Source organism: Amphibalanus amphitrite, unplaced genomic scaffold, assembly GCF_019059575.1.
Source record: "Amphibalanus amphitrite isolate SeventyFive unplaced genomic scaffold, NRLGWU_Aamphi_draft 001629F_arrow, whole genome shotgun sequence".
Lineage (NCBI taxonomy): Eukaryota > Metazoa > Arthropoda > Thecostraca > Balanomorpha > Balanidae > Amphibalanus > Amphibalanus amphitrite.
Genome location: NW_024883122.1, coordinates 1 through 24,973, shown reverse-complemented (window position 1 = coordinate 24,973; position 24,973 = coordinate 1). Strand labels below are relative to the sequence as shown.

General features: G+C 47.4%; 1 protein-coding gene across 1 annotated transcript in view; it reads right to left on the bottom strand.

The window, feature by feature from the left end:
• Nucleotides 1–24,825, bottom strand: part of LOC122374260 (tyrosine-protein phosphatase 99A-like) — a gene marked incomplete at its 5' end in the record, with an annotated part of 28,899 nt that extends 4,074 nt beyond the window's left edge. The window contains 9 exons of the mRNA XM_043352894.1: nt 2,165–2,336; nt 5,441–5,619; nt 6,514–6,620; nt 9,347–9,513; nt 12,214–12,339; nt 14,438–14,634; nt 15,211–15,482; nt 19,276–19,430; nt 24,710–24,825. Of these exons, the coding sequence (XP_043208829.1) occupies nt 2,165–2,336; nt 5,441–5,619; nt 6,514–6,620; nt 9,347–9,513; nt 12,214–12,339; nt 14,438–14,634; nt 15,211–15,482; nt 19,276–19,430; nt 24,710–24,825 (1,491 nt within the window). The remainder of the gene's footprint in view (nt 1–2,164; nt 2,337–5,440; nt 5,620–6,513; nt 6,621–9,346; nt 9,514–12,213; nt 12,340–14,437; nt 14,635–15,210; nt 15,483–19,275; nt 19,431–24,709) is intronic.
• Between the last annotated feature and the right edge of the window lie 148 nt (nt 24,826–24,973).

Sequence of the window (24,973 nt, the reverse complement as noted above, 5' to 3'; positions counted from 1 at the left end):
GGTAAGCTGAACTGGGGAAGCCTTAGCAGTTACCTCAGCAACGACTGTGGGCATTGCGTATACGTTGGCAAGACTAAGTATTGATCAGCTTGGTCACTTGACCTCCATCCCATTGCTGAGTGGAGACCAAAGACCAAACGATACGTCGAATGGACGCAAAACGACACGGATGCCAATAGTTACAGCAGGGACTTGACCTCTAAATAGCGATAGCACAACATCGTGCCTAAATCTAACAGGAAGTGATGCAAAGGAAAGGCTGTGGAAAGTGGAAGTATTGTTTTCTATATAAATATCATACACCGCCACTCTCATAGCCAACTTAAGTCACGGAAATCCTTTTCTACAAGGCGTAAGGTCCTGACGCGGTATTCCCCTCCGCTGGCCATTAGCTCTTGGGGCCGCTCTCGATAGAGCCACTTCCGATATTAGCGCGCTCTCAGCTGAAGGCTTGGCTCACCAGAGTGGTAATGTATGCACTCTAGTGCCACCGCTGCCTTCTATGAACCGCACTGCTCTTAGTGCTTACTGCTTACTGCTTACACTCTGACACAGGCACCCCAGACGTAAATTCAAGGTAAAGCAGCGAGCTTTTATTGTGATGCTTCGGCCTGTGTATTGCCAGGAACTTCTAGGAGCACAATTATATTCAATATCTTATTAAAAAAGGAACGCCTTTTTCTTGGCCAACTGCCTACTGGTAACAACTACTTACTCAGCAGTCAGCAATAGGGAACGCAGGTCGCAGTTTCTCTTGTCGGAGAAGAGAGAGAGAGAGAGAGAGAGAGAGAGAGAGAGAGAGAGAGAGAGAGAGAGAGAGAGAGAGAGAGAGAGAGAGAGAGAGAGAGAGAGAGAGAGAGACAGAGAGAGAGAGAGAGACAGAGAGAGAGACAGAGAGAGAGAGAGAGAGAGAGAGAGAGAGAGAGAGAGAGAGAAAGAGAGAAAGAGAGAGAGAGAGAGAGAGAGAGAGAGAGAGAGAGAGAGAGAGAGAGAGAGAGAGAGAGAGAGAGAGAGAGAGAAAGAGAGAGAGAGAAAGAGAAGAGAGAGAGAGAGAGAGAGAGAGAGAGAGAGAGAGAGAGAGAGAGAGAGAGAGAGAGAGAGAGAGAGAGAGAGAGAGAGAGAGAGAGAGAGAGAGAGAGAGAGAGAGAGAGAGAGAGAGAGAGAGAGAGAGGAGGGAGCGAGGGAGAAAGGGAGAGCCACGTCTCGCCTTCGGAGCAGTGTGTGCATTGTAGGTATATTGTTAGGCATTGGTTTCCTAGGAAACACTGGTGCAGCAAAGACCGTGTCGAAAGACCTTTCTCCGCTCGGCACCAACCTTTTTCCTGAATGCTACGTCACGGCCGGAGACAGAGCTCTAACTACCTGAGTGCTGCAGTGGAACAGGTGAGGCGTGTAACTTCACCTCAAGTTAGTGGACCCACTGGCGAGGCCAACTTTGATGTGCCGACAACGACAAAGGTGACGCTGATAGAAATGTAAATTTGTCGGGCCTGTCTTCTACTTGAGGTAGATCAAGCGGTTTTCAGATATAAGAAATGCAAATTGGAGTAATCAGCGGCGTGGCGACACATATCGTTGCTTAACTCAGTGAGAAATTCAAGTGATGCAGGGAGATCAAATAAGGCAGACATAAAGATGAGAGCTCAGCAAACACCACATCTAACTGACCAGGTGTTAAAACGTAAAAATACAGTCATAGCGGTTAACGAAGCACCGCTCTTAGGTCTTTGGATTTATTCGTTATCTAGCTCTTAGCTCATTAGTAGGTATCTGCGAATGTCCCACTACCGTTAATCACTTAAATACCGTTTTTCCGTCATTGCCCTTCCATTGTCCATAGTCCCGCCGTCGTTTCCTCGTCGCGTCGTTTCCTCACGGAAAGATAACCGATCCCAAGACAATTTACACCTCAGAAACAACGTCGTCATTTCAACGCATTTCACAAGCTACCAAACCATCGAGCGCCTAATTATACCTCATAATTCCATCGCTATACTAACGTTACCCGTCGTTATATCACCATTCCGAATTCCCCATCATCAGCTCATCATAATCACTCTAGTCTCTGACTCTCTACCCCACTTTTCCCACTGCCCCTCCCCCCCACGTTCCCCCTCACCCCCCCCCACCCCCCACCTACCCATTAACCCACCACCCCCCTCACCGGGTAGCCACGAAGCGTTGATGTAGTCTCCGCCGTCGGTCGCTGCGGTCTTCTTCAGCCGAACACGGGACGTCTCCATCGGTAGATAGCTGATGCTGCGGTTTTTCGGCTCGTTACACGGCTTGGCGGCCGCCGCTACCAGGTAAAGGTTAGCGTCCATCGCGATAGCTTGCTGAAACGAGGCAGGCGGATGTGGAAAGATACATGAGCATCCTGTTGTTAACGATGATCTCAATGGAGGCATCATTGGTTACGAGGAAAAGAAGCCGGATCGTCTTTGATCGATGCTGCTAACATAACATCAAGCCAACTAGGGACTGCGTACTGGTAATAGGTAATCTGAATTTTTTATATTGTATTTTCAGCTTATGCTGTAATCTTTCTTACATGCTGTAATGAATTACAGCATGTAATCTTATGCTGTAATTCATACAATATAGCACAATACAACAAATATCGAAACTGTCTAAATAGGGCAATTACAAACTCAAAGAAGGCCTACTATGAAGCAGAATTTCAAAAAAAAAAACAACAGGAACCCCAAAAAGACATGGGAAACATTAAATGAACTTCTAAAACAAAAAAGTAAATGTGATATTTTGCCAGGTGAAACACTAAACAACACTGAGAATAGCGGTCAAGAAATGATGTCAATGGCTGAAAGTTTCAACAAATTTTTCACAGAAATAGGGGAAAAGTTGAAACAAAATATTCCTTGTAACAACACAAATCCCTTAGAAAATGTTCGAGAGACAGAAGGAGAAATGACTAACTTTTCTAGTGTCACTGATGATAAAGTGGAACAAATAATTAATCAGCTTAAAGATGTTGGTGCTGGAATTGATGGAATCAATTCAAAAATATTGAAACATTCTTACAAACCTATCCTTTCAAAGCTTACTTATTTCTTCAACCTATGCCTCTCAACAGGAACCTTCCCAGATCCCTTAAAAATAGCATCTGTGAAGTCAATATTCAAAAGTGGAGATCATAATAGCTTATCTAACTACAGACCAATAAGCATTTTGCCAATAATTTCAAAAATATTAGAGGTTATCCACTACCAACTGACAGACTTTGCAACAAGCAGACACATTCTCTCAGACAATCAATTTGGATTCAGGAAAAATAACTCTACCTACATGCCAGTCATGCTTATTCAAGACTACATAACTGAAGCACTGGAAACTAATAACATTATAGCAGGTGTCTTTCTTGACCTTTCAAAAGCATTTGACACTGTAGAACACCAAATACTACTAGAAAAGTTAAACAAGATGGGTTTTCGAGGAAATATCCTAAAAACAATCAAATCATACTTAACAAACAGAGTTCAAGTGGTACAGATAGAAGGGGTCAAGTCAACTGAACGAGAAATAAAAATAGGAGTGCCGCAGGGGTCAATTCTTGGACCACTCCTCTTCATTCTATACTTAAATGACATTGCAAATCTTCCAATTGAAGGGCAAATTATGTTGTATGCAGATGATACTGCAATATTTTTCAAACATAAAAACAGAGAAACACTTCAAGAAATAACAAATGCAGCCCTGTCAAAAATATCTGAATGGCTAGAAGCCAATTACCTCACAGTGAACCCATCAAAAACATTTCTCCAAGTATATTCAAAACGGAGAACTGCTGAAAAGTTAAACATTTACATTAGAAACACAGCAGTAGTTGAAATGAAAACAGTGAAATATTTAGGAATCCTTATTGACTCTGACCTCAAATTCACATCTCATATCAGTAGCATATGTAAAATTATCAGCAGAAACATTGGAATGATTGCAAGAGCTAGACGCTTTATCCCAAAACAGCAGCTCATTCAATTATATTATTCTTTGATTTTTCCTTATATCAACTACTGCTGTTTCATTTGGGGTTCCAACTATGAAAACCACCTTCAAAGGCTGGTAATTCTGCAAAAAAGGTTCATGAGACTAATTGAAGGTATTTTCCCACCACAAAGTGCTACCCCAATATTTAAAAAATATAGTATTCTTAAAATTAAAGACGTAGCCAAACTTCAAATAATGCTTATCATGCATAAGTACATAATGCAGGAATTACCAGTCTCTGTAAGACGATTACTTCATCTTTCAACTGACCCTATCCATCAGACAAGAAATATCCATCATTTTCAACCTGTTTTTTTCAACAAAAAATTACAGGCTCTACTCATTTCCTTGCATCGGACCCAAACTCTGGAATGACTTAATAGCTAAAGATCTTCTATTAGAAGAAGTACCTCAATCAAAAAACACCTTCAAAAAATATGTAAAGAATATCTTACTTAGTGAGTACTAAGCAAAAGTACTTATCAAAAATTTAAGTGAAATATTAGCAAAAGTATTAGTTAAGTAATCCTGGGTACTAAGTATCCTCGTAAATATACCTATAAATGAATATGAAAATATGTTAAATCTTACAATAAGAAAAACAACAAGAACATGATAATAAATAGCAATACATACCTAAATAGCGTAATACACACGCTTACCTAGTACTTTTCATACAAAGTGCTTAGCATCTCGACAAGTGGCCCAATAATAAATGGACATATTGGTGCATTTATTATTGGGCTAGGCTGACAATGATGTGTTGATAATGTAACCTACCTTTGTGATTATCAACACAGGAGATACGTCCCCACTCAAATGGAACGCCGGACTTGAAGGGGTCCATCAGCAACAAGCCCTGCTTAGCTGGTGGGCCCTAGAAAGTCTGGCTGTTGACCTGCGCTCGAATTGACCAGAAATGTTTCCCCACTGGATTGCCATTTGCTGATTTTCCTTCTAGGAGTGAAAGGCTGAATGCACTCTACTAACCAATTATGTATGCATGTATGAATGACTTCTTTCCTAGATGTAGTAGAACAGTCATCCGCTGCTTTCAGCAATGACTACTTTGGCTCTATTTATTAACCGGTTCCCGCACTTCTTTTGCTTACTTTGTTTTTTTTTTTTCAATTTTCCTAGCTGGGAGTGCCGCGACTTATCCTTTTTTATTTTTGTCTGGTGTTAACGTAAGGTGCTGTGAGTCGCTGGGCTGAGGGTGGGGGCACTCCTGGTCACCTAATAATGGGTGGCGGAGTAGTTCGAAAAAAAATCTTTTATTTGTAAATTTCCTAGCAAATTCGATATTACTTCAAGTTTATTACGTAAAAAAAGCAACACAACTATTATGAAAGTTATCTAGAATATGTACCGTATATTTAAACTTTGCTGAGAACACCGGTCGTTCCGAACAGATATAACGATCTTCCCCACCTACCTTGTACTGTTTCTCTGCGGGCGGGTAGGGGAAGCCGTCGGCGGTGGCCTCCAGGTGTTCGATGTAGCGTCGGGCGCCGTCGCGGGTCACCAGAGTCTCCCCTGCCGTCACCCGCTCCAGCAGGCAGTCGTGCAGCAGTGAGTACTCCTCCACCGTCGGCAGCAGGCTCGGACACTGGCCTGGAGGACGTGAGATCGGACGTCAGCAGACAGCGAAGGCCGGATAACTACAGGGGCAGACGAATCGTCTCGACTTTGTGTATCACACATAGCGTAAGAGAAGAGGTCATAAATGTGCTGCGCTCGAACTAAATAAAATGCCCGACGGAACTGTTTAAAACTATCGAAACGTCTTATCTGGAAGACTGGAAAGGAAATGCAAAATTTTCTAGTTTAAAGTTTCAACTGTTGGGGTAAATAGCTAAAAATTCAAACCTAATTGATGTCTGGAAATTTGCTTCAAACTGATTTTCACTTTAAATCTCAGTCGGAAGGCGCCTATGCAACATGCATGACGCAACAATAATCAATCACTTCCCGAACAAATTTAGCAAATTCTTTTCCCGACAAATTCTCTCCAAAATCCTTTCTGCTTTATTTACCATCTTGAAATTCCGTAGCGGATCCAATGGATAATTCAGCAGGTTAGTGCGTGTTAGGGTTTTGGAGAGAACAGTAGCGGCCCGCCCCCGGGACCAAACTATGGCACTCGATCAACATACATTACAGCGAGCCGAGCCCACAGAGCCGGCGATGGAGCGCGAAGGGAGGGGGGAGGAACCAGGCTGGGATCGAACACACTGTTATGCCGCCAGCAAAACAGGGTTGGCCGAATAATGAGGTGCCTGGTTGAAGATGCATTGCAGTGCGAGACAGCGGCACTAAAAGCCTATAAATACATATATGAGATATGAGATATATATGAGAATAAAAAGTAAATGCTAGTGCCTGATTCCGATATGGGCGACCACCCAGTAATGGAGGTCCTCTACATAGAAGCATCCACAGTATCCGGTAGGGATTCCCACGCATTTCCAGCAAATGCGCAACTAGTCGCCGCAGGCTGGAACTCACCGATAATGTGCTGCCAGTAGGAGAAAACACCCAGCTCACCACGGTAGTTCAGCTGGGTGAGCAGTGTCACCAGTCCCAGGTATAGACCGGCTCCACAGAACGACCTGCTGTCAACAACACATTGCCGCTGTGTGAAACGACGCACAGGAGACAAACGAGCTGCGCAAACATACACTGCAGAATAAATACGCTACAACTACCCTAAAACATGCCTCAGGAAACAAATGTAATCTAGCGTCAACTGGCATCGCTGTCGTATGCACCGATCCGCCAAACAGCGATGCATCAAGCGGGCGGAAACTGCTGAGCCAACGCGGCAATAAAGGCCGTCGAGACGGCACCGTCTCGGCTCAGCCAGCGAGCGGGACCGACTCCCCCGGGGGCCTCCAGCCACCTGAACCCTAATCACAGCAGTAAGTCAGGCCCAAGTCTGCCAGCACAGGGATCGTCTGTCGCGGCATTTGAACGTGACTTGGAAGGATTAATTCGGCTCGCCGAGCGGCCTGGCCCGGCCCGGTCGCTGGCGGCACTCAAAGTTGACACACTTCAGTCGCTTCAGTGTGCTCTCAGTCCCCGGCTAATGCCCCGGGCTCGGGTGTCTGCCGATATCTTACGGCTCATTGGGAACGATCCGCGCAGTACACAGAGACACAATGACGCAAGGACGGTCCAATTAGTAAGTCGAGATGACACTCGAGTATCGTTTGAACCCAGTAAACAAAGGAGACAGGAGGAAAAGCACGGATGGAGTAAATGATCTGCAGAGAAAATAGACGGGCATTGGACAAACGAAGCTTAAAACCAAATTAAACCCAAAAGGTGAAAATGGGTGCTGGGTGGATTTGAAAATTTATAATTGACGATCATGTAGGGATACTCGTGATTTGGTGTTTGAAAACGGAGCGCCTCGGCTGACACAGCCTAGGGCAGCGACGGCTCGGGCCGGCTGGTGAGGAGAAGGGGGAGGGGGACTGTGGTCACGCGACAGACGAGCGGACCGCGCGGCCGGGCCGGCCATCGGCCGCCTCTGACACCGCTGATTTACCGCTCACTTTGCCGACCATCTCGGCGGCCAACCGTAATTTATCGGCACCATGTAAATCAATTTCTGATGGATCCAGATCCGCCTAGAATAAACCAGTCGACAGATGGGCGCCTCCTCCCTCGGCACGCCGGCCACTTGGGGCCAGGGACCCGACCAGATTTAATTTTAACGTTCGGTTCACGCTAAGATTCACTTTATATGACTGTTGAGGCTCAGATAACTTACACGTACATACAAAGTGCAGACTAGCAGAAGAGATGTTTGTAAATTTTGAAATTGTAATTCAACCGCCGGCTGTTTCATCGATAAACAACTATAATTTTGCCTGAACCATCTGAAGTGCATCGGCACAAACTTACATAAGTGAAGTCTTTTTAAATTTCAATCAAACTATTTTTGTCCAGTAGTACTTGGCGGCCTTATGTTTCGAGGAATCGCGGTTCTGGAATCTGGATACACTGACTTTGTTACAAAAGCACACATCTCTGCATTGTTTATCAGTCGTCAGTGACCCGCAAGAATCAACAATTCTTGAGCTGTCGAAGTTCTATAGCTACTACACACCACCCAACTGTATTTAAACAACTGCATGTAAGTACATCATCCACCCAGCATAACAAGGCTTCCTGCACTGTGGCCCTGTCGACAAGGTAACTAGTTATAGTTGTAACTGCTACCTTGTCTTTGTTGTAGCCCCTATCACTACTGTGCTACTCACCCGAAGAGCATAGGTAAACTCCTAATGGGGGACTTAACCCTATTCCTGGCGGGCTCCGCCGGGACAAGAAACTGGCGGGGGGGGGCGATTCGGCCCCCCTTCAGATCTCAAAAACTACACATCGCAGCGACAAACGGTAAACGGCATCGGATACGCACGGTCAAGATCTACAATTTTTACGAAGGTCATTTTCAGGTCAGGTCAAAGATGACGTTACAGGGGTCGAAAAAGTCAAAATGGCGGCGCTAGATATGGAGAGAGTTTTTCTCGAATAACTTTCGAATTAGTCAAGATAGGAACAAACTAAGGGCATCATCGTGATCCTCTCGTCAATCCGCATCGAATGTTATATATGTTGACCTCGAAAGGTCAATGTCAAAGGTTGACCTCAGGTCACGTGACCTCGAGGTCATCATGTATATCATTCGATGCGTCTTGACGAGCTTAACACAATGAGACCATCCACGCGTCTGTATCTTGTTCCTGTACGGAGTTATTGGCCAAAAACCTTTGGTGACCTTTGATGACGTCACATGACCTCACAGCTGCCCAACAGCAAAACAGACCTCAAGGTAGTGAAGGTTGATCGTATATGAAGTCATGTATGGTATATGGGGCCATTCCGACCCGTTTTAGTGGTAAAAACAGGGAGTTGATTTTTCCCCCATTGACTTATAATGGGGAGGTCGCGAAACTGACCTGACCTTAGGTCACCGATATCAAAATTCCGAGATATACAAATTGCACATACTGGTACTCTAACTAAAGCCTGAAGAGAAGAAATTGATCGGTCAAAAACTCTAGCTCTGGCGTGATTGCAAACTTTTCTGAGGTAGGGTCACCAAACCGCCTCTGGTGACCTGACCTGAGGTCAGATCAACTCAAAATTTTCAGACATGTTGCGTAGAAGCCTTTTAGGAAAAGTCAGAAAATTTGAGCTTCCTAGCTCAACGCGTTTGGGAGAAATAACCAAAAAACCTCAGGGGGGGGGGGGCTCCTGAGGCCCCCCGCCAGGAATAGGGTTAACCGGATATGAGCATGAGCGGACTCCTGATGGGGGACTTACTTACCCGGATATGAGCATGAGCGGACTCTTGATGGGCGGCTCATGCCTCAGAGCGCGCTGCGCAAAGTCCAGTAGCGGCAGGGTGTCCTCAGGCAGACCGTACTCCGGCCAGTGGGTGTACTGGAACACCGTCACCAGCCGTTCCTGACGACCGCCGCCGCCCGATTTACCCTGCAAACAGCGACAGCGGCCGTCGGGTATAGGTAAAGGACTCGTAGGTATGTGAATTGTGATGACTGAATGTTATTTTTCATTGCTGTCCCCTTTCTTACACGTCCCCTTTCTCACGGGGACTATATACCCTTTCTTATGACTGTGCCCTTTCTTACAAAATACAATGTCCTTTCTTACATGATGCTTGGTTAAAGTCATACTGGCCTCAATGACAACTGCCGAATATTTCCACTTCATATATGGTTCAGCATGTATGTATGATCATTGATCATCTTTGTTATGTAACAGCGTAGCTAAATAAATGATATATTACGCGTAATATTTTCAATATCTATTTATATTGGCACTTTTGATGGTAAGTGACCCCTATAATAAGCAAGTCTGCAATACAATTATCGATAATTTCTTTCGAAGTATTTGTTCAATCATAAAATAAAGGACGCAGAGATCAACCGGCAACTTTCTGACAACATTTGTGGCAGGGGCTGGTGTGCAATGTGTGAACAACTTACGACGTGCCAGTAACATGCACTAATTCTGAAACCAAACGTGAGAGATACACTCTAATTCTTTACATGTGTTAAAAACTGCGCCAAAACGTACGAGTGATAATTCACTTTCGTATAGTCCACCTTTTACTTTGTGATATCTTTGATGTCCTTTCATTGTGTTTTGCGTTGTACGAATTCAAAGCATTCGAATGTGCGCGATTACAGGACGGCAGGATGGACTTATGTAAGAGCACATCGGGATCCACTGGGTGGTAGACACTAGAGTATACATTACACACATCATAAATAATTATTGGTTGTTGGAAAACAGAAGCCACGTCTTGAAAGCAAACGCCTAGGACAAATACTGGAACTGGCATTGTCAACATCCTAGGTGTCAAAGTGCCACAGCCCACAAGCCGCCTAGATAGAGATAGATAGATAGTTTATTGACACTGCACTCTTGATAAAATACACACAATACATAAAATACAAAATTCTATACATAATGCAATACACTAAAAATATACATAAAAAGGATAAAACTCGAGTGAAAACGTGTCCATTAAAATAACAAAATACAATATGAGCACCGCGGACATGGCGAAGCACAATCTAAATACATATTATGAATCATACTTTTCAAGAATGTTCTTACATAGCCTTGCGAGATCTAAAGGGTGTGCATCCATAAGGACAGTTAGACCGGAAAAATTTAATCTGGGGAAATGTTCTCGAAGTGAATTTGATTCTGGGCAGTCTACTGACTGACTAAAAGTACATGTTTCTCTGTTTGCACTGACCCGCACGTGCACAGCCTTTCTGTCTCTGGAATGCGCGACCACCTCCCCGTTTCTATTTTTAACCTGTGTGAACCTAAACGGATTCTTGTAAAAGCGATGCGCTCGTTTTCAGGTACATTTGCCTCATACATACGGTGTCGCGCGACATTCTGATTAAACTCACGGTATGTTGTCATTCGCGTCGATGTTGATTCTAAAATTTTACAGCGTAAGGTTTCCATGTTTCTTTCTCTAAGTGACCCGATTTCTTCCATTTGTAGGGAGTTGACATAACGGCCAGCTTGTGAGCCCGACTGCACTGATAAATGCATGGCTAACTGGGCGGGACTGCCCTCGAAATCATCTCGTGATGTCAGCTTTCCTAGAAATTTAATTTGGTTCTCTTTAATCACTGTCTTTAAGTCTGGGTATCCCAACTCTGCGTGAACAAGGTCACTGCTTGTCTGATTCCTGACTGACAATAGCTGTTTTTCCGCGGACAATACCGCCTTCGAGGCATGCTAGGTGTGTCGTGATAGGGGCCACGTACCCTATTAGTCTTTGTACCTACCATTACATTTGTATCACTACGATGAACATTACAACGCTCCTCTCTTACGTAAACACCTGACCTAACCGTATCTGAGCCACCGCTGCGACAGCTTATAACATTGTCGCTAGATGGCACTAGTAGTCGGCGCCTGAAATTTATGCTGTACCGCACGGCACACAACTTGGCCGGCGGAGCTGGAGGCAGGAAAATGAATGCAATGCTAACAAACAAAACTAATTACGCAATATGTATGCTCCACCAGAATTGAAAGGAAAACAAGAATATGGTTTTCAAAGGTCCATTGCCGTTCTAGCAGATTTCGCTCCGGACTATGTGAACTGATATATTGCCGGACCAAACTTATGTTCTCTACGTAAATGCTGGAGCTGACAGTGCACATAACGATTTGTTTCGACCTTTTAAAAACAATGTTTTTTAAAGAAGCTGAGTGGCATGACGCTTAGGTATCAACAAACTGATTAGGAATGACGGCAGCATGCATTCTTCAATGTCAAATGACGCCAATGTAATTGCGTGAATGTAAGTGTACAAAGTGAAAGCTTCATAGCCTATTCCACAAGATTTATGCAGTATCCACACCACCACCCTATACTTACTTCCGCATTCTAGCAGCCAATTCTATTAACACCCAATCCGGCTGCCACCTGCGGACCAGCCGGAATCATAGTCCAGAACTCCCACGTGGCAGCTACTTCGGTGCCGATAAAATTGAATTTTGCCCGACTGCGGCTGAGTAAAATCGAACCAGTCGCTACTGAGTCGGACGCCATCGTAAGCCGGCCGTGAGCCGTTCCGCGCCGTATTGAACGGAACGGAGTCTTATGAAGGACCCGCGCGGCGACGGTCGTACCTTGAGCTTTGAGACGGCGAGCTGGCGGACACAGCAGGCAGCCAGCTGCAGCTCCTCTCGCAGCTCGAGCTGGAGGTCGCCGAAAGGCCGGCACGCGCCCCAGTCCGGCCACAGGCGAGCTGCCTTCTGAGGATACCAAATGCAAAGCGAGTGGAGACTGGGTTATACATGAGACGAAAATGCATGGCTGTGGTGGGGACGAAGGGATAAAGTAGGCATGTGATGTGTATTTACGATGCAAGGCAAAATACGGTGAATCGTGATTTGTAATGGCTTTAGCCTTTAACACATTTACTTAACCCGCGCCGTGCTGGTGGCCTGAACTTTCCGCCGAGTGCTGGGGGGGGGGGGGGCGTTTTCACGCCCCCCCGTCTAACTCGGCTCCTGGGCCACCTAGCGACACGCGGTAAGCGGCAATCGAAAGAGCGTCAAAAATAAGGACGAAAACACTTCGGTCATTTTTTGGGTCAGGTCAAAGGTCAGGTCACCAGAGGTCACCAAAGGTAAAATGTTGACTATTTCAACATTTTGGAAACTGCCAACGGCTATCTCGGGAACCGATAGAGCTACAGCGCTGCGGAAAAGCGCATTCGATAGCCCTTTTACAGACCTTTCTGAGTAATGTTCTCAGATTTGACCTCAGGTCAACGGTTTAGCCTCTAGAGGGCAAAAACTCCAAAAATAGCCGTTTTTACGAAAAACGTTTTTTCGTCAATAACTTTTGACTCATAAGCGCCATGACATTACTTTTGCCAGCATCGTGTTCCTCTCGTCGAGACGCGTCGAATGAACTATTTGTTGACCTTGAAAGGTCATTTTGAAAATTTGACCTCAGGTCAAGGTCATGACCTGACCGAAAAGGGTCATGTTGCATATCAGTCGATCCGTATCGTCGAGCTGAACACATCTGACGTGTTTTCACCGCTCTAGCACGTCTCTATCAAAAGTTATAGCCAAAAAACTGCTGGCGACCGTTCATGACCTGAGATGACCTCAGGGGCACACAGAGGGGTCACAGGTGCATTTTTCCTATTCAGTGTGTCATGTTTACCTATGAACCGATGTTTGAGAGCGTTTTGAACGATATTCGTCCAAAAGAGGCGCATTTCAATTTTCTCCCATTGACTTATAATGGAGAGGTCGCAAAATTGACCTGACCTTAGGTCACAGATATCAAAAATCCGAGATATAAATTTTATACATACTGTTACTCATATCAATCGCTGAAAGTTTCAAAGTGATCGTTCAGTCGGTGTAGCTATAGCGAGCCTTTGAACTTTTTCTGAGGTAAGGTCACTTGACGTGACCTGGTGACCTGACCTTGAACGGCCTAGGTCTGAAATTTTCACAACATGTGCGGAAATGATGTAGGAACACGTGTACCAAAAACGGCGGCGCTGCGCGCCGCCGTTTTTGAGATATTCGCGAAAAACCTGAGGGGGGGGGGGCGTAAAAACGCCCCCCCCCCAGCACGGCGCGGGTTAAACAATGAGAAATAGTACATTCTTCATTGGCTACAGTGGCAATGAGTTGGATCCTTTATGGATTGTCTTTGCAGCTCTCATTTCATGTTAAATTTTGACACTTTCCCGTAATAGTATAGTCTGTAATGAGAGCACATAGTAACTACATCGTGGATGAAGAAACACCATATAATTCTTACCAGTCCTGCGTTTTACTGACCGAGCCGCCTCACACTGGCACTTTGCAAAACCATCTCGATCTCATCCAAAGTTATACTATGCCTTTCCGTTGTATTAACGACGCCCGTGGTGTATAAATACGCCACATCCCAGAGGGCTGCAAGGGCTCTGTTTGCGGCCAAGGGGATCAGAGCGAATTATTCAAATATCCACGCCAGCTTTGATTTAAGTCGGCGGATAAGAGCTGCAGTCCGCAGGAGGGCGGGCACAGAGCCGACCTGGCTCCTAAAGGGACTTTACGAGCGGCACTGCCAGCGCGCGGAACTGCGGCCAAAAAACACAGCCGGCGACCGGCCGACCGACCACTGTGCGGCTTCGCAATCGGCCGATGGAACTACTGCTGCGGCAGGCTTATATAACTAGCTGCCTAATCAATTTAATCACAATTAGAATCACATAAGTGATTTTTCACCATCCGTCACGCAATTAATCTAACACTTCTGCGAATAATAGCTGCGCTATTCAAAATTAAGGATTGAATTTAAAAAAAAAAACACATCGGGCCCTCGTTTGCTACTTACCTCAAGTGTGCCGATGATAACCATGCCCGTGACTCCCTGTTCCCAGGCGATTCGCCACAGGACATCGGCGGCGCCCGCTGCTGGTCTCTCAGTCACGATAAAGGCACGTGCCTTCTGGTAACCGTCCACATAATAGGCGGCCGGCACAGCGCGGCTGCGGTACAGCCGTGAGCTGACCGCTACACGGGTCAGCTGGTCTGTGGGGTCACGGGTCACGAGGTCAAGGTCAAGGGGCCAAGGTCATAGGTTTCAGGATCAGGGATCAAGGTTACGGTGTCAGGGTCGTACTCGTAGGATAACGGTGCGCAGGTTAAATTGCCATGGATCATGTCCTCACTGGTCAAGAGGTCACGGGGTCACAGGATCACGAGGTCAGGGGTCATAGGGTCACGAGGTCAAAGTTGCCATTTGTGGATGTTTCTCAGAGCGCATCAAGACCGGTGCACAGTGCGCCGCGAAGGTCAATAAGCGGCCAGGTAATTAAGGTACGAGAACCACGCCCGCAGGAGCTTGATTGCTCCACTGGGGCCAGGCAACAATATCAAAGGCAATCAACGTGAAATTTACACTTCTGGTGTAGTGGGCGACCTCCGGCACATTGTATCAGCTAACATAATTAGTAGCTGGTACACGGTGTTAATTTCACGCACAGTTGAAAACAAACAGCCCATCAGTAAAGTTTACCGGTTTTCGAAACTTTGTAAAATTGCTACCAGCATGGTGGACTGGCTCAACCTGCATGACTGAGTCGGTATCTGAGGGTCATCACTCACATTTATCTGAGTGCGCGTCGGGGCCGGCGCCCGCCGCACTCTTGTTGGTGCCGTTAGTTCGCGGACCGTCCGTCAGGGGCGCTGCCATCTGCAGGGTCTCCCACTCTCGTCGGTAGCCGTCGGCAGACTCGGCCCTCAACTGGTGAACGTGCTGACCAAACAGGTGGGCGGGTACGGCCTCGTGCGAGGGTGCCGCCCAGCCAGAGAGCACGCCGCCAGAGGCCGAACCAGTCTTGTCGACCACCTTGGTCGGAGGACGACGCTGGCGCCGTCTAACGTCAGGGAGAGAAACTACGTCAAGGGACGGTGATAGGTGATGGAGTGGCATCTCTAATCCTCCATTTGATCCGCTAGTCGTTCAACATTCAACATCATCAGTTAACGTTCAAAACAAGATTTTTTTTGTAGCTTATTCTTCTAGGGCGGCACTATTTAAAAAGTGCCATCCGTTTTCGCCATTTCGACGTTACTGCTCTAACCACAAGGACCGTCTGTTTAACACGTGAACACGACCCCCGCTCATCAGGTGGCTCCCATCCAAAGCATCGTGCTTAATTGAACACGCTCGTCGCAGACAGACGGCACTTCGTCACAAGTTAAACTGGAGATCAGAGCCAGCAAAAGGCTCGTGGATGGGATACTGGGTAGTGGTGCAATCACCTCCCCGCTCTGCACATACTGACGACATCATAAAATGGATGAATGGTGCCTCATTGGGCAATGGTATGCGGAGTTCAGGTTGTTATGCACTGTATTATGGCACTAGGGAATGCCATTACGTCGGTAGTAATAATGCTCATACACTATGGGAAGTTGAACGCACGTCAGTGTTCATAAAAACACCGCTCTATAATGATAGCCAGGCTGCATTTAGTTCAGCATGACAGCTTCAGGTCCTTGTGCGCAGGCTGGCTAAAGTGGTGTTCACATTAGCGCAAACGTAATGGCAAAGCAAATACTTAATAATTAGAATGGCTGATATGCATTTTTAATTGTTATTGACATGCATAGTAGCACGAATCATGTAATCTATGGCATTGTTTATGTAACTATAAGTAACAAAGCCAAGTATTTCATTGAGCTTGGATAAAACTGACACAATGCAGCGCATGTGAAAACGGAGTGCCCGTGCGGCTCTAAAACATCACCTATCATCGGAATGACACCCTCTCCCGCCATTTGTCTCCGGAAATTTTCGATCACTGTTGAGGAATTCATTTCATTTCAGTGGCCGAGTTGATCGGCGCTGACATTTCCCGGAGCACCCACTAAACTGCGCCGAATCTGTGTCGGAGCGACCGAGCATCACCATTATGACTGGTCCGTACGGCGTATCGGGGCCGGCCGCCGCGGGCGGACGCGCGCGCCGACCGGCTTTGATCAAGTCAGACTCGATATCGCGCACGTGAGCTGACTTTCAGCGGCGGCCAAACTTCACTCGAACCGCCCGCTTCCCAGAAAGTCTGGCCGAACTTGTTTCAATGAGTTACTTTGCTCTCAGCGATTTTCCGCGCTTTGGCTCGCCCTAACAACCGCGGCGGTGGCACGTCGGAATCAGACCAGGTCGCGGCATATCGGAACGGAATATGACTAGAAACGGTGCCTCGGTAGCGACTTCCGGCGACCGGCGCTTTCAAACGAAAGTTTCCAGAGACACCAGCATGGTAAATATGCACATGCTTGTTGTCACTGACTATGGTAGTTTATTGCAATCACACTGACAGCATGGTAGAATGCTTTTAGCGACGTCCCTTTATTGCTGGAAAAACGTTCTTTTCATATTTGGCGCGATGATAACCAGCAGCGTTCGTAGAATAAACAAATGAAGCGGTCGTCAGAGTGACTCATTACACCATGCCGTGCTCACTGAACGACAACGCCAATACTAAAGATCAGTTACAGCGAACAAGAGAGGTGCTGATATAAATGGTTCTGATCTGTCTCATTGACAAAGTGACATGCTCATTTGTCTCATTTCATCTCGGCTGAAAAGTCACCAGTGTATGCCATCTTATGACTTATGTATAAATGAACATTAAAATCTTTAAGCATTAAGTTGTACGGACACACACTAAACATTCCAATCAAATAGCTCCCAAAATATTCAAGCCGAGCTTTACCCTACGATCCGTTTTTTTTAAACCTTCTTTCTCACTGGCGGGGGTGGCTAGGGCCTCGTGGGGAATGATCAGTCACGTCGGCAGTGAGGTGTGTGTGTGGTATTGGGGGAGGGGTGGGGGACGATGCAATGGTGGGCGTGAGTCGGTATGGCAAGCACCTAGACCCCCTCCCCCTACCCCGCAGAGGGGGGCGTGGCTCGGTGTCGGTCGCCGTTTTTTATCGGCGCCGTTGGCCCGGAATGGATAGTCCACTGATGGTCGGCCGTTTGCCCCGTAACGCCCGGCTGAGTGGTCCTCCAGCGTGGCCAGTCGGCCCACACACCGGCCGTGGACTGAGGTGGCTGGCCGAGTTAGCCGTGCTACTGACCGCCGCTGGACAAAGGTATGTACGACCACCGCCGCGCCGGCCAAGCGCTGGCCGGGATTGGTCAAATACCTGACCGTCGTCGGACAAAGCTTGGATCGGCATTGATAAAAGCTTGATCTGCATTGGTCAAAGCTCTCTGACTGACGATTGTCAAAGCTCTGACTGGTGTGGACTACAACGCTGGCCGACGCTGGTTGCACCATTGCACTGGTTTACGTTGGTAGCACTACTGGCCAGCGCTGGACGGACCACTGAATGGTGATATTGTGACCATGGGCTGTGTAATCAGCCGATAAATAACTTCACAGAGCATGACACTTGAATGCTGTTACCACTTTCATCCTGTTGTCTGCTTTTTCTTACACAAGTGTCGAAATTAGCAAAGTCTCAAATAATTTAATCAACACTGAAGCAGTCCACGACTATCCATGTTAAAAGACAGAATCATGCAACTAAAAAATACGGCCCGCGTAATGATTTAATAAGATTCCGTATGATCATTTCACGTACAATGCCGAGGGAGGCAGAGAAGTTAGTTATATCGTAATAAGTTTGCAGGATGTGCCCCAAGTTTGACCTAATTACTGGCGGCGTCTAGTCGTACTCGTCCTTCACAGAAGGTCAGATGAGATAGACAACTCGACGCCGTCACCGAGTGGCCCCGCATCACCAACGCCCTCCATAATCCGACCGGTACGGACCACTTTGTGAATTCATCAACCCATTACTCGCCGGGTTAGCCTGCAAGTAGTTGGCAGTCCCGCATAAATTACGCAAACTACACGCGTAAATGGATGGTGGGATGGAGAGCCAGACCAAAACAGGCAGACGGCGGTCGGCCAAAGCACCGCGACCAGCGCCCAGGCGCTCACTGAGAGAAGCGGCTGCGGTTCATAAGGTCTCCGGGATGAGGACGGTTAGTGGGGATGAGAGAAGCGGCAGCTGCATGCATGGTTTAGTGGGAAGGACGTTACTGGTCTGCATGGACAAACTGAGCGTGGTGAGAGGCGAGTGCATGTGGGGAGGGATGAGGATTGATATTCTCCAACGGCCTTAATTCAGCTTATTATGATTAATAAAGCCGTACTTATATCCGTACTGATCCGTATTAATAAATCCAAATGCACGTCTGCTTAGTTCATGCGTCGCTCTTCGGCCTAGAAATAATTGATGAACTTCAACAATATGCCTGTCGCCTACGGCCTTCTCATCAAAACAAAATCAGAATTGCGTATCATTTGGCAGTTGAGGTGAAGTCAACACGAAACATTGCGAGTGAAGTTGAAAGCTATCACCCCGAAGACCTTGTAAAATGAAGCAGAGCATGGCCATCTAAAACTAAAAAAAGCGTTTTACATAGTTTATCAAAGTTACAAAAAACCAGGGCATTTTTCAACTTTAAATGTGTGTTTTATTGGAAGGTGAGCACTGGGAATGTCTACAGGCATCTACGTGTACTGAATCTCACTGCCTACTATTTTATGTGTCTGAATGTCTGTCACTGCGTCTGTAACTATGTGTCTGTATAGCTATTGTGTACCGTCTACTATCTACTGTATACTGTCTGCTCTGACTGACCTCCAGATCAGACCGCTGGCCGCCACGCCCACAATGCCCAGCAGGCAGGCCACGACGAACACAGCCGTCAGCTGTGGTCCTGCCAGCGCCGCCTGGGGTCGGTGCTGCCAGGTGCTGTAGAGCTGAATCTCCTCACAGCCTCGGCCCATTCGAACCTGTGGGACAACATCGTGCAACGTTACGGTAACAGTACGGTAACAGATTCCAATGCTTCCATGCAACATTTCCTCTGAGAGTCGCAGGAGCGGATATGGTATTCTTCATCTGCAACAAATGACGAATCAAATTACTTTGAGTGGTGACAAAATACATCGATGATAAGTCGTTGGAAACAGATGAAAACTGAAGATTTTGTTAGGTATCCTTCGGCACTTGGTTCGTACTCATCGTGCTCGTGCTCATCAAGTGTTCGTACTTATCAAATAAACTAACAGACAGAGCGAAAATATTTTCAGGGATGGTGAGTCGCGGCCAACGTTTAATTAGTTCTGTCAGCAACCGGTCAGAGAGGCTCATCAGGCCCTGACGTGCCTCAGCCTGCCTTACGACCGACCGTCGTCCTCCTAACCCCTGCGGGAGGAGGCTCGCACCCGCCGCCTGCAAAGTTGGCACCATCAGCGCTCCGCCGCGGCTCAGCCACCACTGGATCATCACTGGCGGGTAGCGTGACGCGTGTGCCAAGTTTGCCGCCCTCCCCCACCGGCCACCCTCCCTCCGCGGCCGGCCCCAACTAATTGCAGCCACCCGAGTCCCGCAAAATGGCCAATTTCGACACGCCGCCGACGGCATCGATCAGGGGTGTTTGACAGCGGCAGAGGGAACCAGAAGAGTGGAGATAAACTTCTGATGCTGGCCCGCCGCCGCGCTGTCGACTGGGGATGTGCCAGACGAATCAAAACAACGCGCTCCCGGCGCGCCGCCCAACAGTGAGAATGCTTCGTATTTCAGCATTATGTTGGCAGGCCGGCTTGAAACAGCAGTTGGTAGCGTGTCGGGCGGCTTCTATTGCTGGTATTTTTGCCCGTGAGAGACGAAGTCCAGACGGGTGTTTATATCACGATATGAGCCAAACCACTCGAGTTTTCTCGTGCTGCAAATCAATCAGCCATCGAAAGTAGGAAGGATGTGGAAAACAAGCGTGACAGCGGAAACAAAGCTTGACAACGGATGCGGACGGCGCTTTTACGCGCGGTTAGAGCAGGGCGCAGACGCACAGCTTACTATAGGCATAATAGACAGGGGAGGAGCGGCATTGCAGCGGACAGTCAAAGGGACATGATCCATTTTGAAGGTATAAAGTCGGCGGGAACAAAGCGACCAGAAAAAGGCCCATCACATTACTGTAAACCAGTCAGACAGGACACACAGGACAGGTCAGGACAGCAACTAGGACACAACAGGAGTGAGAACATGCCAATGCGGGCTAGCCTGGAGCCCGGCGCGTTGTCAGCCAGGCGCGGCATACCCGTTCCTCATTGAGCGGGCCTGTCTGGCCGGGACGACGGCCCTGACGTGCTGACCGTCCGCGCCAGACAAACCCGAGCGGGCCGTCCCACAATTTACGGCGCTCTGTAGCACCAGCTGAGAGTTAATAAGGAGCTCAGCGCGTCCTAAACGCCCGGAAAATGGCCCCTGATGGCAGCCGGCCCGCGCCGAGATGGAGCACCGCCTCGGTAACGCTGGGTCCGCTCCATACACGACATCACACACAGTGACGTCAGCTCATCACATCACACACCCACGGCACTTGGTTAGCCGACTGACGTCAGAACAAAGTGAGCGAGCGTCCCTGCAGGCGACGCATAATAATGAATTATATAAAAGCACCGACTTAAAGGAAAAGGGCCACCTTTAACATGGGGATTGAAACTGAGATAGCCATCTTGTAGCCCGTGTCCGAAAACCTGTGAGGCTACCTCCTTACGGCCGATTTCGGCCTCCATTCGTAGTTATCGGCAATTTTAAAAGAAAATACGCCAGGAATGCGTCCTTATCCCAGGAATGCGTTCTTATCCGACAATACAGCCACCCGCGGCGAGGCTTTGGTTTTTTTACCAATCAGCTCCAACCAGCTCAGCTTTAACCAATCAGCTTATCTGACACAATCCGACGAGTCTGTCTTCTGAACGCTGATTGGCTTGAGTGTGACGTCATGGCTATGCCATCATACAGCAGGTGCCGTAGAGAGTATCAACATAGTACCAATATGTTAAATAGTTTTAAATACTTTTTCGCGAATTGTGCACTTCTGGCACCAGTTTTAAAAAGAAAATGAAAAATGATAACGTCAAAATGAAAAACAACGATATCTTCATATTTCACGAAGGTGGCCCTTTTCCTTTAACCCGGCAGTTGCTGGGGTATTTCGCCACCCACCGTTTGCTGGGGGGGGGGGGGCGTTAAACGCCCCCAGCCGATAACTCGAGAACCAATAGGCGCAGCGAAACGCACGAGGCGGCAAACGAAAGAGCGCGACGAGACGCTTCAGATGAGTACTTTAAAGTTGAATTTTGAGGTCACAGGTCGGGTCAAGGTCAGGTCAAACACCTGAAATCGGGCTTTCAGTAGCATGGACTTCAGGACTTCGCAATGGGCGCCTCTCGCCATAAACTCTGTCAAAACGGTGCACAATCCATCTTATAAGGCCTACAAGAGTGTCAGCTCCATATAGGGGTCAGTCAAGCATAGGTCAGGGTCAAGGTCAGGTCAACCGGGTAGGCACATATCCCCGAAAATCAAAACTGATATTCGCAGCCTGTGACACATGTTTTATAGGTAATTTGGGGCGCAGAACACGATGGTGACATTCATTTTATCATATGTGTACGTGTTTGACTCAAAAAGTTCAATTTAAGAAATTCATGTATCATGATCGTGAAGTAGTCACGAAAAACTGCCAAGATTCAGTTCAAGATTTTGGAAAATGCGGAACGATAATCAATAATCGAAGAGAGCCATTTGATTGATCATGGTATTGGCAGTCTAATGGCGTTTACGGCATGTCTTTATGTCTATTCTGTGATTTTATATGATTTTTTGAACATATGCCGTTTTTGGTCGAAAAGTCAGAAATCATGACGTCACTAAAACCTCGATATCTCAAAAGTTTTCCGACCGATTTTTTTCAAACTTTGTCACAATAAACTTCAATCAATTTCCTACAGGTACCCAAAATTTGGCGCGCCTGCGGCGCGCCGTTTTTATGCTATGGCCCGGCGAAAAAAGTGGGGGCGTTTAACGCCCCCCCAGCAACTCGCGGGTTAAGGTCAGAATTAAATACCACTGCGTGCTACGAGTTCCACACATCGGAGTTTAACTATACGTAATTTAATCAATGTGAAAATTATTCCTTCAGAACGGTTAGCTATGCTTCCAGCACAAAATGTCATTGTGTTAAAAGTGACATCGGCGAAAGTTGGCAACTAGTAGAGGAAATGTTTTCTTAAGATGAAAATAAACCTTTTAGAAAAAGAAAAGACGTAGCTGTATAAACTGCTTGTCTGCTTGTCTAAAACAGGTTTTATCGAAACTACTCCACAACGTTTAGATAGTAAAATACCTATTGAGCATGAAGATCGGATGCATTTACGGGACATAACTGAACTATGCATACGCATTCGGCGAGGTCGTCGAGTATCCTTATCAATCACGGTTATAGCAGTTGTTGGTTTTCAGAGGTCTGGCAATAGCAGTAATGCACTTATGTCAGCCCGATCATCACTAGCATCGAGCGGATACCCCTCCTCTGCAGTGACACCACGCCTCTTCTGCAGTTATTTCATCAGTGCAGTGCAGTGGCACTTCTCTTCAGCAGTGACAACTCTGCTCTTACACCACGAACCCCTCTCCACGGATAACCCAGGTGGGTGACGGGACGTGATCGCCTGAGGCGGTGGGGGGGGGGGGGGGTAAACACATTTTCGTCATTTAATGCTCAATGCAATCGCTGCGACTTTTTACAAGACCTTCTCCTCGTCGGTTTCTTGCTTTCAACGGCTGGTCCTCGAGTGGTGACTACCCTCACGCTGGATAGGATGAATGGAGCTAGCAATTAAGCCCAAAAAAGCCCAAGCTGCAGTGACACCACGCCCCTCCGCAGCGACACCATACACTTCTTCCGCCGCCACTCGCTCGGCAAACGGTGCGGGCGGCGCCTTGCCAGTGACTGAACAGGCTGTTTCGCAAAACACACACTGTGCTAAAGGTCAGCAGCCTCGAACCGCGACAGAAACGTATCGGCAGCGTCCACAGAAGAGGGTGCGCTCTTTATAACGAGTCCGCGAGCGCCGAGGCATGCCCGCCTTCAGGGCAGCCGAAGTGGAACTGGCACGGCTGTAAAATATCTCATATAAACCGTTATTACGGCACATTTCTTTTGTTGTCCCCACAATCCAGCCGAGTATTTATGCGGCGGCTGGGGCAGCCACAAAGCCGCCATTTTTACAGCCGCCGAGACGGACACCCACAAATGTCAACAGATATTGTCAGCTAAATTACATGACGCCATTCTGTGTACGCTGCAGCCTCAGCGTCCGCACTTTTTCTTTCTTAACTGCCATTATGTAATAAAAACAAATTGTCACCACGGAAATTTGACCGCGGATAAAAAACAATGTATGAAACATTTCTCGGTCGTGCCGGCACACCCGGGTCGTTTGTTTTCGCCGCGTTTACGGTAAACACGGGAGTGATCTAATCATGATACAGTAGTCCCCAGCGGGGGCCATATCTGTGGTGGCGCCTCCCCGGCGGTTCATATAGCCCAGACGGGTAAACAGATTTCTGACCGCTGACCGTTGCTGTTCGCCCCGCCCACAGGCTATTCTTGTGCTCTGACATTTCCGGAGCGCTGTACCGTACAAGCGAAAGGTCAGCTCACACCAACCGTTCTCCGGGCCACCCACAATAGTGAATCAGTTCTGCTTCATTTCGGGAAACTTGTCTGTTTCTGGCCCAAAGCAGTGGTTCAGTACGCTGTTCAGCTGTGGGAAAACACTTGTGGGCACGTTGCACTATGATGTGGTTGACCTATAAACCAAGCTTTGTAATGTTACCCACAGTGTTCATATTTCTGGAGAGAGAGAGAGCGAGAGAGAGAGAGAGAGAGAGAGAGAGAGAGAGAGAGAGAGAGAGAGAGAGAGAGAGAGAGAGAGAGAGAGAGAAAGAGAGAGAGAGAGAGAGAGAGAGAGAGAGAGAGAGAGAGAGAGAGAGAGAGAGAAGAGAGAGCGAAAAGAGAGAGAGAGAGAGGAGAGAGAGAGAGAGAGAGAGAGAGAGAGAGAGAGAGAGAGAGAGAGAGAGAGAGAGAGAGAGAGAGAGAGAGAGAGAGAGAGAGAGAGAGAGAGAGAGAGAGAGAGAGAAGAGAGAGAGAGAGAGAGAGAGGAGAGAGAGAGAGAGAGAGAGAGAGGAGAGAGAGAGAGAGAGAGGTTGCACCTACCTTTCTGGGCAGCGACTGTTGACCCTTGTAAAGTTTATTCTCGCTCAGCCGTGAAATTGTGGCTCCCTGTATTCGTATCTCGTACACTTGTCCAGCATCAGATTCGGCAGATGGATCTGAATCACCAAACGACCCGTCACATAGCAGTCCGACAGTGCTTTGATGGCCTCTCTAATGCGACTGGTGGGGGCGGCGACTGTAAACGGTGACACAGGCACGGCAAATGGCCTCTCAAGCCGGGGATAAGGCTATCTGCCCTGTCAC